This window comes from Desmodus rotundus, chromosome 12 (assembly GCF_022682495.2).
Source record: "Desmodus rotundus isolate HL8 chromosome 12, HLdesRot8A.1, whole genome shotgun sequence".
Lineage (NCBI taxonomy): Eukaryota > Metazoa > Chordata > Mammalia > Chiroptera > Phyllostomidae > Desmodus > Desmodus rotundus.
This window is the reverse complement of record NC_071398.1, coordinates 69,333,138-69,348,222: the sequence shown is the minus strand read 5'-3', so window position 1 is coordinate 69,348,222 and position 15,085 is coordinate 69,333,138. Positions and strand designations below refer to the sequence as shown.

Sequence of the window (15,085 nt, the reverse complement as noted above, 5' to 3'; positions counted from 1 at the left end):
GTGGTACGGCGGTGGCACCTACGGCTATGGCGGCAACTACTGCAAAACCCGGTGAGGAGACGGGGGAGTGGGGCTCCTCTATAGGAGGAGGGACTTGAAGGGTTTGGCAATTGAAGTGCACCCATGATTGAGGTGCTGTAGTTGGAACTGAGGGCGCGGGGACGCTAGGGGCGGCAAGGACGGGGTGGGGGAGAGGTTTGACCGGGGGAGGGGCCTGACCCTGGGGACCTGGGGAGACCGGAGGTGGAGAGGGAGGCTGCGGGCGGGAATTGGAGTTTTGTGCCCCGCGTTCTGTCGGAGCTGGTGGCGTTCTGGTGTTCGATGTGGTCCTCTTTCAACCCTCTGCCCACTGGAGCTGCTTGACGCCGAATAACTGAGCAGAGTGGCTCGGTTTACTTAAAAGTAGTTTTGGACTTACAAACACTGAACCACGTTGCTGTTTATCTGAGGTGGTACTACTAAACGTTTAAACCTTTAGATTTTAATTTAAATTAAAAATATTTGAATATATTTTCACAGTTCCTCTAGGCTGTACCCCTTATCTCCCCCGGGCTATGCTTTGAAAATTGCGTTTAAGTATTAAGAGGTGCCTCTTAGTGTCTTTAGTTGCTGAGGTCCCAGGTTTGTGAAATGGTTATCAAGGTCCTGGGCAGCTCTTCACAACAGCAAGCATCCAGAACTCCACGTTTAAATACTGTTAAGTGTGGGTAGAGGCATTTTCCATTTTTAAACAAAGTTCGGTTTCATGCTTTTTCTCAATGAACATCTCTTCAAAAGTGGAGCGGGGGGCGGTTGGACATTGAAAAGAAATGTAGCCAGTCATGTCTAAGAGATGGAGCAAGGTGTAGTGCAGGTCTAGACAGCTGAGGTCTGCAAATTCCTAGTCCCAGTCCAGTTTCCACTATATTACACTTATTTACCCATAGTAAGTATTTTATTTTAGGGGTCCTAGTTTACCTTGCTGCCCTTGGCCATTGTCTTGCAAAAAAAAAAAAAAAAAAAACCCAAACCAACAAAAAACTCTTCTTAGAAGTCCCTGTCTTTCATAGACATTTTTTTTTTTGAAGCGGTGGGAATTAATTTCTTGAAAATAGAGCGGTGAAAGAGATTCAATGCTGTTCCCAAGTTTCAGTTTAAATTGGATTCTTTTAGTGTCTCTAAAGTCAGTATTATTTTGCAATATCCAGGTTTTGCTCCTACAGTTGAATCACTGTGAAATTTACTGTGTTTCCTACCACATTTCTGGGAACAGAACTATTTAAAGAAGTTAATTTGTCACATGTCAACACCATATTTTTAAATCTCTTAAGATTTTTTTTAGAGGAAAAGAGATAAAATAGTAGCTAAAATTCCATTGCAGGAAGTGCCCAGTGATGGGATCTAGTCAGAAAGAAACTATTGTTATGGTCTTGTAAGTAAAATAACCTAATTCTTAACTGGGGAGTAAATAAACAAGACCTTAAACTGATAACACATTGCAAAATACTTATATAACCCTAGTCAAGTTGCAAAGCATTTCTGTTATTAAGGGGTGGCATGAGTAAACAAGTTTAGTACATATGTCAGAGCTTTTTTTCCAGTAGTGTGGGTGGGGTTACTTTATTTTGTTTTGTTTTTTTAAACAACAGTAATAACTAGAATGACAATCTCTTGACCACATTTTCGTTAGCTGATAAATATCAGCTAAAATCTGTAAGCAGAAAATACCATATATTTATGCAGAATCCTTGCTAATGAAACAGTTGATTTCATTGTCCCGTGTCAGTCTACTTTTGCAATTTCTAGATTTCTTTTTTGATGTTGAAAACTTTCAGCTCTTCCAAGTTATTGATCCCATGTTCAACATATTATACTTAAATTAGAAAATCTATTTTCCTTCTTCATTTCTTTTGCCCCTTTATATCAACAGAAATATCATGGATACATTGTAGACTTTTAGTAGCCTGTTACATTTTGTAAAATGAGGACCACAAATGGAGGGACACAGGGTGGAAATGTACTGTGCTCAGTGAAAAAAAGTAAATGATTTTCAGGTTAGAATTGTTTGTTGCATGGTCAAACCTTTCCTTATAGCCATTTTAGGGACTGGTGACATCGTAGCTTTTTTTTTGTTTTTTCCACTTTGTTTTTTTTGGTGGTGCTGAAGTTTCCCTACAGTTCATGTTTTATCTTTACATATGTCTGCAAAAGATTTTTGTAATAGTTATTTAACTATTCTCTCTAAGCTTCATTTAAGTTAATCCTTCTCATGAATAACAATGTTTGATCATTTTAATTGTACTTAGAGTATTATTTAGGGACTGTTGGTGGCCCATCAGTGTATTGCAGGGGACCTGGTTCCTTTGCATTTTCACTGTCTTAACATGGTGTTGGATCAAGAAAGAGAAACAGTTTATACTCTACTTTCTAAGAGTTGTGATGAAGTAGAAGTTCTAATGTGATGGTGGCTTTTTCTGCATGAATTGATAATTCTTTATATTCTATTATTTTTTACTAATTCTGCTTACCATCGGCAGATAGGAGGGGGTGGGTCCATGAATTCTTAGGCTCTATCTTTCTTGTCTGTAGAATACTAACAATTTTGAGGAGCACTTTTAAAGTTGCACGTGTGATCTGTAATGCGTTGGCTAAGGTGTTAGTAGGGAAGAGAATAGGTATTTGATTTATAATTCATTATTCAAACCAAAGATGCGAATGAGTTTGTAAGCGTATAGGTTTTTCCTCCCTTGATTGTGGTACTGTATTGTGAGATCTCTTTTTGCGCTATTTATTGTGAATGGAGAATGTGGTAGAGGGCAAAGAAAGGAACACTGGGTTTGTAAGGCTGACATTTAGGAAATATATTCCTTTTCACATAGTTTTCACCTATATAAATTAGAGTTTTACAAGCACCAACTAACAAAATGTTTGTCCATTGCCTTTACGTACCTTTTCTCAGATATAGGAAAATAAGAATTTATGCAGTGTAAAATTAAGATGGTAAGATACTTTTTTATTATGTTCCATTGCAAAAAACTTTTTAAAAAGTGTTTTTTTAAAATTTTTAACTAATTTAACAGTTGGACTAAATGAACAGTTTTGAAAAAGAACCTTAATCTGCATACTTTTTATTATATTAGATTTGTGGCATCAACATTAATCTTCTCCATTTTCTTAGTAATTAAGAAGTAAATACTTCTGCTTTCATGGAACTCTAGTTTTCTTATTGTTTTGACATAATAGTCTCTCAGCTTAGTTTTTTGCATTCCAGCCCCTACCCCTCTACTTAATCCAACAGATGAGACTAATATGTTGTTTTATTGTCACTTTGTGAAAGTTTTTTGTGGTTCTCTGCTGTGGATGAATATCTTCTAAGGCAACAACAATAGGAATTTCCACAGTAGTTGATCTTCAAAAACTAAATTGTAACACTCAAGGAAATGAAACCCTTTTAAAAATTATTTTACTTAGGCCATGATATCTTGGGGCTATTTAATTCCCAAACTGGTAAAATTCGAACTAAGCTTTTTTATATTTTCATCTTTAAAAGAGATTTCTAGTTGAATAATGTTTAACATACTTTAAAAAAATTTTTTTATTTATTTATTTTTAGAGGGGAAAGGAGGGAGAAAGAGAGAGAAACATCAATGTGTGGTTGCCTCTCATGTGGCTCCCACTGGGGACCTGACCTGCAACCCAGGCATGTGCCGCATGTGGGAACTGAACCGCACTCAGTGCATTGAGCTACCCCATCCAGGGTGGCATACTGTTTTTTTATGTGCTGACCAATATTTCCTTCAGATATTTCTTCCTTCTTAACTTTTCTGTATCTTCCACGATGATCACAGTTTTGGACTCTTTCATGTATTTATCTGGTTACCACATCTTTTCTGCATAAAATATTTTTAAATGCATGAAGATATTAAAAATAACACATAACCATATAAAATATATTTAAAATAGACATATTTAAACATTTAAACATTATTTGTTTTAAGGTATTTTAATCATTATCATGCATATATTTAATGACTTAGTGTTACATGATTTGTTACAAAAACTGCAGTCCTCCATTCCCTTCTCTCAGTTCCTTCCAAGTGACAACCATTTTTATATCTTTTAACCAAGCTTTGTTTTTGTTTATTTTATTTATTTTTTATTTTTAAATTTTTTATCCTCCAGGACATGCTTTTGGATTTTAGAGAGAGGGAAAGAGAGGGAGAGAAACATTGGTTTGAGAGGGGTACATTGATTGGTTGCTTCTGGTAGGCTCCCTGACTGGGGACCAAACCTGCAACATAGGTGTGTACCCTGACCTGGAATTGAACCCTTGACCTTTTGGTTTACAGGATAACAATGCTCCAGCCAACTGTGCCACACGTCCAGGGCATGTTTTTGTTTATAAATAAAATGTCCCTGAGGTAAAAGACACTAGTTTTCAAATTAAAGGGACTAGACCACTGAATGAAAACACAGCTACATCAAAGCACATTATCATGAAATTGCAGCATTAGATACAAAGAGCATACTACAAGCTCCAGAGGGAGTTCAAAAGAATCAGGAATCCTCTTGGTCTTGTTTAGTGGTCACACAGGAAGGTAGAATACAATGAAGCAATGCCTTCAGAATTCTGAGGCAAAATAATTTCCAACTTAGAATTCTGTATCTAGGCAAACTATCAGCAAAATAGACAAAAGATATTTTCATGCATCTGAGTTCTGCCTTATATTCTTTTTAGGAACTTATTAGAGGATATGTGTGCTTTACCAGTAGGAGAGAATAAACCAAGAAAGAAGAAACAGTACAGGCAAGAGGCAGTACCATAGGAGAAAACTGAAGCATCTATTTTGCGTACATTGCAGTTAGTTTCCTAGTTTTCAGTTTGGACCCTTACTTTCAATTTTGCCTGGTGTTCTCCAGACAGGGGACCTCTGGCTTACATTTCCAGAGAATAAATCAGTCTTTTGACAGGGTGGAGGAGGGGCAGTTTCTCTGCTAAAAGGAACTGGGGAGAGGATCTGGGAATCTACCTGCTGATTAAACAGATGTTGAACCAGTCCTTTTAATTTTGACTTTCATTCATCATGCCTCCCCCTCCCCCAATCAGTTACCAGTTCCTAAGACTTTGGAGGATTCCACCATATACATTGGCATTGGTTTTCTGCTCTTTTCCTTTGGCTTAGGATTTAGTTCTTGTGGGTCTACCAAGGCAGTGTTCCCAGTTTTCAAAAATGTATTGTTCTTTTCTTCCTTCCATTTTTTAAAAATTAGGAAATTTTTGATTTTTTAAAAAGATTTTATTTATCTATTTTTAGAGAGAGGGGAAGGGAAGGAGAAAGAGAGGGAGAGAAATGTCAATGCGTGATTGCCTCTCACTCACCTCCTACTGGGGACCTGCTCTGAAACCCAGGCATGTGCCCTGACTGGGAATTGAACCAGCGACCCTTTGGTTCACCGGCCCATACTCAATCCACTGAGCTACACCAGCCAGGGGTCTTCCTTCCATCCATGTGGTTTTATATCTTATATAAAATTGCTCCTTTATGTATTTTTTGGGAGTGAGGAAGAAAGTGAAAGTAGATGTATACATGTAACCCACCATCCTTATTCAGAAGTTGCATATTTTACAATTTTAGAGATTCCTTTACTTTTTCATCCTGCTAGCATACTAATTTAGGCCTTTATCACCCCATTTTTGATTAGCCTAATTCATCTCCCTGATTCTAATCTGTCAGATTAATCTTTTAATTTACATTTTATTTTTGTTGCTCTGATATAATGGTATATTTTGTTTTTTAGTTGTTTAACTAAATCTAAGATTTTATGTTGGCATGTCAAGCCCTCTCACAGTTGGGTAACACTTGACATATTTTTCTCCCAAATATAAATTCTGTGATCTATATAGGCTTGTTTCCCTACAGCTCATCACAACTATTTTCATACCTCTCTTAAAGATTTGCTCATGTCTTTTTGTCTATGTGGAATGCCTCCTTTACTCTTTTTAAGGCCCTGCTGTTGGACCTGCCTTTTTGAAACTTCCCAGCTAGCTGCCTTGGCTGCCTGTATTGTTTCCTCTGCGTTTTCCTTCCTATTGAGGACTTTCTCTGTACTAGGGACAATGCCAGACCTTAATTTAAACCATGTCAGAGTAATTTTCTTTCTCTAAATTCTTCTAACTCTTAGATCCTATGTAAACCTGTTACTAAAAGTATGAACTTTATTTTATATGGGAAAACTTTACTTTTTCTTAGGAAAGATATATATCTTAACTATTTAAAATTTACAGGACGAAATAGAATAAATTAATGGCAATAACACATAAAAATATATTCAATCCAGCTCTGGCTGGTGTGGCTCAGTGGATTGAGTGCTGGCCTGAGAACTGAGAGATCACCAGTTTAAATTCCTGGTCAGGGCACATGCCTGGGTTGCAGACCAGGTCCATCTGCCCTGACTGGTGTGGCTCAGTTGATTGGGCATCGTTCTGCAAAGCGAAAGGTTGCTGGTTCTATTCCCAGTCAGGCATGTGCCTGGGTTGCAGGTTAGATCCATGTTTCTCTTTCACATTGATCACATTGATATTCCTCTCCCTTTCTCTCCCAGCCTTCCCTTCTCTCTAAAAGTAAATAAAATCCAAAAAAGATATAATCTTAACAATAGAGAAGTGCACATTAAATCAACAGTGATAATCATTTTATACCTAAAAAATTAGTAAAAATGTGAAGGATTGCCCTGACCAGTGTGGCTCAGTTGGTTGAGTGTCATCCTGCAGTGCGTAGGGTCTCCAGTTCAATTCCCAGTCAGGGCACATGCCGGGGTTGCAGGCTGTCCCTGTTGGGGCATGTGCAAGAGGCAACAGATCACTGATTCTCTCACATATTGATGTTTCTCCAACTCTTTCTCCCTCCATATGCCTCTCTCTAAAAATAAATAAATAAAATCTTAAAAAATAATTGAAAGATTACCAAAACCCAATACTGGTAGAGGTATGGGTAATTTGACACTGGTGATGCTCTTAATTGGTATAACTTTTTTGGCAGGTAATGGGCAAAGTTTTAAATGTGTTCCCTTAGACTCAGCCAGTCATTCAGAAATTTGTTAGTATGGAAATACTGCTGGCACCTGTGCATAAAGATACACAAGGATATTTATTGAAATATTTATGATAGTGATAATTTGAATTTCATAAATACACAGGTGAGCAAAAGTAGGTTTACAGTTCTTATGGAAGATAATACAGTAATTAATAAATAATAGTACAAGAATAAACTCTTTTACATACTCACAACTGTATACTTATTTTGCCTACCCCTATATTTACATTTGTACTATGAAATACGATATAGCTATTAAAAAGAGTGAGCCAACTCTGTATTTATTAATATGGTATACATTCTAAGATATATTGTTACATGGAAAAAGTAAAATGTTCAGAACAGATATAATGTGATCTCTTCCCTTATTTATATAAAAGTTACCAAATATCGTATAATAAATATATTGTATTAGAAAAAGGGTGGAAAGGATTCATATCAAAATATTAACAGCATTTATCCATGGGGGAAAGTGGGATTGGGGTATATGTGGAGGATTTTACTTTTCACTGTTAGATTTCTGTATTATTTGAATATTTTTGGGGATCTCTACATTTGATTTTCTGCATATCCATATTGTATTTTAATATATTTTGTAACTAAAATTAAGAACTGAAAAATCAGTTAGCATTTTGGTGTTTGATATATTTTAATAAAGCTACTATTTAAGGAGTACATACAGTATGTCAGGCACTATGCAGTGTCTAATTCACATGCAGTATCTTTTCACATGCAGTATCTAATTTAATCTTCCACAAAGGGAAGTACTGCTATTACATTTTACAGATAAACTCAGAGAGATTAAGTAATTTGCCCAAGGTCATACAAGTGCTAAGTGGGGTATAACCCTAAGATTGGAATCCAGATTTATCTAACTTTAGTGGATGATCTATGTTATCTCAGATTTTCATTGTATGCTACACCACAGGCACACATACATTTTCGTTTTTAAAAATTTGGATCATGCATTTTCTGTTTATAAAAGTAATATGTGCTTAATGTAACATGACTATATAGAAAATCAAATGGAGAAGTCTCTGAATGCCATCCCAGAGATAACCACTGTTAACAGTTTATTTTGTAGCATTTGCTTACTCCATTCTAACCAGGATATCGTCTATACTATTTCTAGAACTTAATATTCATGCTCTCACCTTCTGGCCTTTGCTTTCTTCCTAGAATGCATTTCTCCCAAATTCCTTCATGGTTATTCCCTTACCTCACTCTGATCTTTCTCTTATTAAATGTTACCTTTTCAGTGAGGTCTTCCCCTACTATCTAAAATTGCTATCCTCCTATCTGGGAATCTTTATACACTTTTGATTTAACTTCCCCTAGTGTATTTTTTATCATTATAAAACAGGTTATTAAGTTGAACTATATGAAATTACCAATTATTAATCATTTTAACTATGTAATGTCAATTTCTTATTGTCCACCCAGTTTATATTTTAAGGTATTTCTCTTGTTTATCTCTTTTCCAGTAACATGTAAAATTCATAAAGGTTAAGATTTTGGTCTGTTCTATTTATTGCTTTATCTCTAGGACCTGCAACAGTGCCTGACTTATTGATAGCAGGCATGCAATAAATGTCAAATAAGTTATTGTAGGCTTTTGTTATGCATATGAACTTTAAAAAGGATTAATCATACCTATTTATTTAAAAGATTTTATTTTATTTTTTAGAGAGGGGGAGGGAGACAGAAAGAGAAGGAGAGAAACATCAATGTGTTGTTGCCTCTTGTGTGACCCCCCACTAGGCATCTGGCCCACAACCCAGGCATGTGCCTTAGACTGGGAATCAAATTAGTGACCCCCCAATTCACAGGCTGGCACTCAAACACTGAGCCATACTAGCCAGGGCATTTTTATTTATTTTTACTTACTGATTTTAGAGAAAGAGAGAAGCAGGGTGAGAGAGAGAGAAAAAAAACCCCATCAGTTTGTTCTTCTACTTATTTATGTATCCATTGGTTGTTTCTTGTATGTGTTGTGACTGGGGATCAAACCTGCAACCTTGATGTATGGGGTCATGCTGTAACCAACTGAGCTACCCAGCCCGGACCTTACATATATGGTTTTTAGTAGCTTATTTTTTCATAATCATATTGTGGATACATTTCTAATTCAGTGAGATGGATTAAAATGTTTTAATATTAAAAAATTTTACATAGATATATTAAATTTTTATATAACATTTTTTATTGTGGCAAAATACACATAACACAAAATTTTCCATTTTAACCATTTTTAAGTATATAGTTCATTGGCATTAGTATATTCACATTCTTGTGCACCATCCACCTCCAAAACTATTTTTGTCTTGTAAAATTCAAATTTTGTACCCATTAAACAATAACTCCCTGTCTTTCAATCCTTCCAGCCCCTGGCAACCACCATTCTATACTCTATCTCCAAATTTGACTATTCAGGTACCTTATATAAGTGGAATCATACAGTATTTGCCCATAGCATGATATTTTCTAGGTTAATTCATATTGTAGCATATTGCAGAATTTCCTGCTTTTTAAAGGCTGAGTAGAATAGTATTCCATTGGTAGTATGTCACACTTTTTATCCATTTATCTCAGTGGGCACTTGGGTTGCTTCCCCCTCTTGACTTATAAATAAGACTGTTGTGAACATGTTGTACAATATCTCCTTGAGACCCTGCTTTCAGTTATTTTGAGTATATACCCAGAAGTGGAATTATTGGATCATAGAATAATTCTGTTTTTAATTTTTTGTGGAATCTCCATATTGTTTTCTGTAGCAGCTGCACCATTTTACATTCCCACCAACCGTGTAAAAGAGTTCTGATTCCTCCACATCCTCACTAACACTTGTAATTTTCTTCATCATCATTTTTTCTTTTTAATGGTGACATTCTAATGGGAGCGAGGTGATATCTTATTGTAGTTTTGAATTGCGTTTCTCTAATGATTAGTGATGTTGGGCATATTTTCATATGCTTGTTGGCCATTTGTGTACCTTCTTTGGAGAAATGTCTGTTCAAATCTTTTGCCCAATTTTTAATCAGGTTGTCTTTTTGTTGTTGTTCAGTTGTAGTTTTTTTTTAAAGTTCTTTATATATTTTGTATATTAATCCCATATGAGATATATGATTTACAAATATTTTCTCCCATTTCATGGTTTGCCTTTTCACTCCGTTTTTGTTTCAAAGATTTATTTATTTATTTTTAGAGAGAGGGGAAGAGAGGGAGAAAAATATCAGTGTGTGGTTGCCTCTCACATGCCCCCCTCAACCGGGGACCTGGCCTGCAGCCCAGGCGTGTGCCCTGGCTGGGAATCCAACTGGCAACCCTTTGGTTCACAGGCCCGCACTGAATATACTGAGCTATACCAGACCTGGCTTTACTCTATAAATAGTGTGTTCTTTGATACACAAAAGTGTTTAATCTTGGTGAAGTCTAGTTTATATTTTACTTTTGTTGCTTGTGCTTTTTGATATATCCAAGAAATTGCCAAGTCCAATATCATGAAGCTTTTTCTTTATGTTTTCTCCTGAGTTTTATAGTTTTAACTCTTACAGTTAACTTTTTGATCTGTTTTGATTTTTGTATATGACGAGGTAAGGAAGGCTACAACTTCATTTTCTGCATTTGGCTATGTAGCACCATTTGCTGAAAAGACTGCCCTTTCCCATTTGATAGTCTTGGCATCCTTGTTGGAAATCATTTGGTCATATGTGGGAGGGTTTATTTCTGGGTTCTCTATTATATTCCATTGGTCTGAATGTATGTCTTTATGCCAGTACCATACTGTTTCGATTATTGTAGCTTTGTGGTGCATTATCATTTTAATGGTGGTTTTTGAACACTCTCTTTATCCAGAATTAAAGGTAGTTATAAATGTAAGGGTTGTAATAAAAGACATTCATTAAAGAGGTTTTGTGTTTTGTGGGTAGGTGAAGTTTATTATAAATATAACTTAGAGGTAGGTTTTAGGAATAATTAATAAAACATTAAAAACCCTATCTAAAGTAGTTCATATTTTATACAAATTACCAATATGATGAATTACTGTTAACAACATTTGTTCTTGAACATTTTATTATCTATTATTTTATTATCATTCTTATTTTCCTCAGTCATATGTTTTCAATGACAGTTTTATATTGTACTGCCCTTGCATCACACTAAGTTCCTCTTCCATTTAAAAGAAGCTAATTTAAGTAAATCAAATCCAGAGTATATTAAAAGAGTCATACATTATCGTAACCATTTCCCAGGGCTTCTGTGACAAATTACTACAAACTGAAGGGCTTAAAACAACAGAAGTTTATTCTCTCACAGTTCTTGAGGCTCAGATTCTGAAATGAAGATGTTGACAGGTTTGGTTCCTTCTGGAGGCTCTGAGGGAGAATTGCACCCTCTTTTCTAGCTGGTAGACACATCACTTAATCTCCATGTCTCTGTATTCAGATGTTTCTCTCCTTTCTTATAAAGACATCAGTCATTTAGTTTAGAGCTCACCCTAATCCTTGTGACCTCAATCTTAATTGTATCTTCAAAGACCCTATTTATAAATAAGTTCAGCCCTGGCTGGTGTGGCTCAGTGTACTGAATGCTGGCCTGTGAACCAAAAGGTCACTGGTTTGATTCCCAGTGAGGGCATATGCCTGGGTTGCACGGCAGGTTCCCAGTTGGGGGTGTGTGAGAGGCAACCGATCCACGTATCTCTCACATATTGATGTCTCTCCCTCTCTTTCTCCTTTTCCCTCTCTCTAAAGTAAGTAAATAAAATCTTTAAAAAAAAAAGTTCATATTCTGAGTTTCTATCTAGACGTTTATTTTCACACTATTCAACCCACCACAATTACTGAATTTTTGTGTAAATGTTTTTCGGGGTCATATGTCAGTTGCATGTTTAAAGAAACTCTCAACTACTTTCCAGAGTACTGCATTGTATTACATTCTCACCATCGATGTAAAAGTGACCTACTTTTTTGTATCATTCTCAGCATTTGGTATTTTTAATTTTTTTTTTATTTTAGCCATTTTGTATGTAGTACATCACATTGTCGGTTTTGTTTTGTTTTTTTTTTTTTGATCCTCACCTGAGGATATGTTTATTGATTTTTTTTTTTGAGAGGGAGAGAGTGAGAAAGAGAGAGAAAAAAAGAAACATTGATGTGAGAGAGAAACATTGGTGGGTTGCCCCCGTAAGCTCCCCGACTGGGGATCAAACCCTCAATCTTTTTGTGTACGGGATGACGCTCCAACCAACTGAGCTACTTGGCCAGGGCCACATTGTGTTTTTATTTGCATTTCCCTCATGGCTGTCAATGTTGCACATCTTTTCATATGCTTATTTATCATTTGTATATCTTCATTGGTGAAATGTCTCTACGTCTCTTTTGCCCATGTCCTAATCATACTGTTTGCCTTTTTTACTTCTGAGTTTTAGAGTTCCTTTTATATTCTGGATACACGTCCTTTGTCACAATGTTTTTTCCCATTCAGTAGTTTGTCTTTTCATCCTCTTTCATAGAATAAAGTTTTTAATTTTAATGGAGTTCAATTTATCAGTTTATTTTATGGATCATGTTTTTGGTATCAACTCTTAAGAACTCTTTACCTAGTGGTAGATCCTGAAAAATTTCTCCTATATTTTTTCCTAAAAGTTACATAGATTTACATTTTACATTTAAGTCTGTGACTCAATTTTGTTTACTTTCTGTATAAGGAGTGAAGCTTAGAATGACTTCATTATTTCATTTACAGATGCCCATTTGCTCTAGTACCTTTCAAAAAGGCTGTTCCTCCATTGAATTGCTTTTGCACTTTTGTCAAAAATCAGTTGGGCATATTTGTATGGGTCTGTTTCTGAGTTCCAGTGAGCTGTGTGTTAGACCCTCTATCAAGACCACATGGTCTTGATTTCTGTACCTATATAATCTAGAAATTGGGTAGACTGACTTCTCCTACTTTTTCTTTGTCAAAATTATTTTAGCTATTAAAGCTCCTTTACCTTCCATATAAATTTTGAATAACCTTGTTTATATCTACAAAAACATTTTGATAGTTTTCATAGGAATCGCACTAGACCTGTGTATCAATTTGAAAAGAATTGACATCTTTACTATTCTGAGTAAACATTTACTTCCAGTTGATGAACCTGGTATGTCTCTCCATTTATTTAAGCTTTGAATTGTTTAAGAGTGTTGTGTAGTGTTCAGCATGCAAGTACTTTGCACTTACATAATTTTTTTTTTTTAGATTTTTAAAATTTATTTTTAGAGAGAGAGGAAGGGAAGGAGAAAGGGAGGGAGAGAATCATCAGTGTGTGATTGCCTCTCATACACCCCCTACTGGGGACCTACCCTGCAACACAGGAATGTGCCCTGACTAGGAATCGAACCGGTGACCCTTTGGTTCTCAGGCTTCTTTCATTCAGTTCAATCCACTGAACTATACCAGCCAGGGCTTCTTTTTTTAATGATTATAAATTGTTTTGGATTTTAATTTTTGTGTCTATGTAGTAATCGCTAGAATAAGGAAACAATTGATTTTTGTACATTGACCTGTATCCTGCCACTTTGCTGAATTATCCTAGGAGTGGTTTGTTTTTGTTTTTTTGATAGATTTCTTAGTATTTTCTACAAAGACACTCATATCATATGCAAATGGGGACAGTTTTATTTCTTCCCTTTTGATCTATATGCCTTTTATTTCCTTTTCTTGTGTTTTTTTGTACTGGCTAGAACTTCCCACAGTATGTTTGTGTAACTAATGAGAGTGAATATTCTCATCTAGTTTCCAGTCTTAGGGAGAAAGCAGCATTATACCTAATGCTGCTTTCACCATTAGGTAATCTTTCACCATTAGGTATATTAGCTATAGGTGAATGGAAGTCCTACAACTGAGGATATAAAGAAGAAGCCACATCAAGACTGGTAGGACAGGTGGAGATGAGGAATGGACTGGTCCCACTCACATATGGTAGATAAAAATTGAGAGATATCTCTGCTGTGGAGTTTGCACCTTAGGAGGGAGGGGTCCCAGTCCCACTCCAAACCCTTGCCCAGGAAGAGAAGTCCCCATAACTTCTGGCTGTAAAAACCAGTGAGGATTAGGGCTGAGGGAGATGGAGGGCTTCTGGAGTCCTGGGCAGATCCTTTTAAAGGGCCCATGCATAGACTTGCTTGGACTTACTTGCTCTGAGCTCCAGCACTGGGGCAGTAGCTTGAAAGGCACTAGGGACATATGGGGAGGAACTGAACTGTCTGACATCAGGGCAAGCGCTGGTTGGGCAACTTTCTTCCAGACAGAAGTGCTGACAGAGGTCATTGTTCCTTTTCTGAGTCCTCCTACAGAGCTGGCAGTTGGGTGCCACATCTGAATCTCTATTAACCTGGCTATCACTGTTCACTTCACCCTGGTGATTCCCTGATATCCCGCCCACACAACTTGTGGGACTACCCAAGCTCTTTCCAGTGGCATTTCCGTACAAATGGCCTGTCTTCGCTCATGTTTCAGACTTTCTTAAAATCTCTTAAACAAGCAGCATCTGGCCTTGGTGAACTCTTTCTTACTAAGTGGCCCCAGGCCTGGCACTAACAGCAGCTGGCCTTAGTTCATAGGTTGGCCTTTCCTGGGCACTTACAAGCCCAGCACAAGTAGCAGCCATTTGTAAATCACCTGCAGCTCTTGACAGGTGGCCCTGGACAGAACACAAGCTTTGGCTGACCTTGTCCTGCACCTCTTGGGAGGCTCCAGAGCCAGCACAACAGGTGGAGCTTCAGACCATGTTGAAGCACTACCCATCCACCTCCACAAGCAACATACTCAAGGGGTGGACTCAGCAGGCACCAGAGCCCTGCTGAAATAAGTCCTGCTCAGTGGGCTGGGCTCCTGCACAGCTGATTCTGCATGGTGGTAGCAGCCAGTCCTTGCAGTCAATCGATCTGGGGGTAAATCCCATTGACATGCCAATAGCAATCAAGGATCAATTACAACAAGAGGGTGTACAGAGCCCGTATGGATAG

General features: G+C 36.9%; 1 protein-coding gene across 1 annotated transcript in view; it reads left to right on the top strand.

Moving 5' to 3' along the window:
• The first annotated feature begins 6 nt into the window (after nt 1-6).
• The window catches only part of ARNT (aryl hydrocarbon receptor nuclear translocator), a 65,261-nt gene continuing 50,182 nt past the window's right edge, over nt 7-15,085 (top strand). The window contains exon 1 of the mRNA XM_024570089.4: nt 7-51. Coding sequence (XP_024425857.2) covers nt 27-51 — 25 coding nt within the window. The 5' untranslated portion in view covers nt 7-26. The remainder of the gene's footprint in view (nt 52-15,085) is intronic.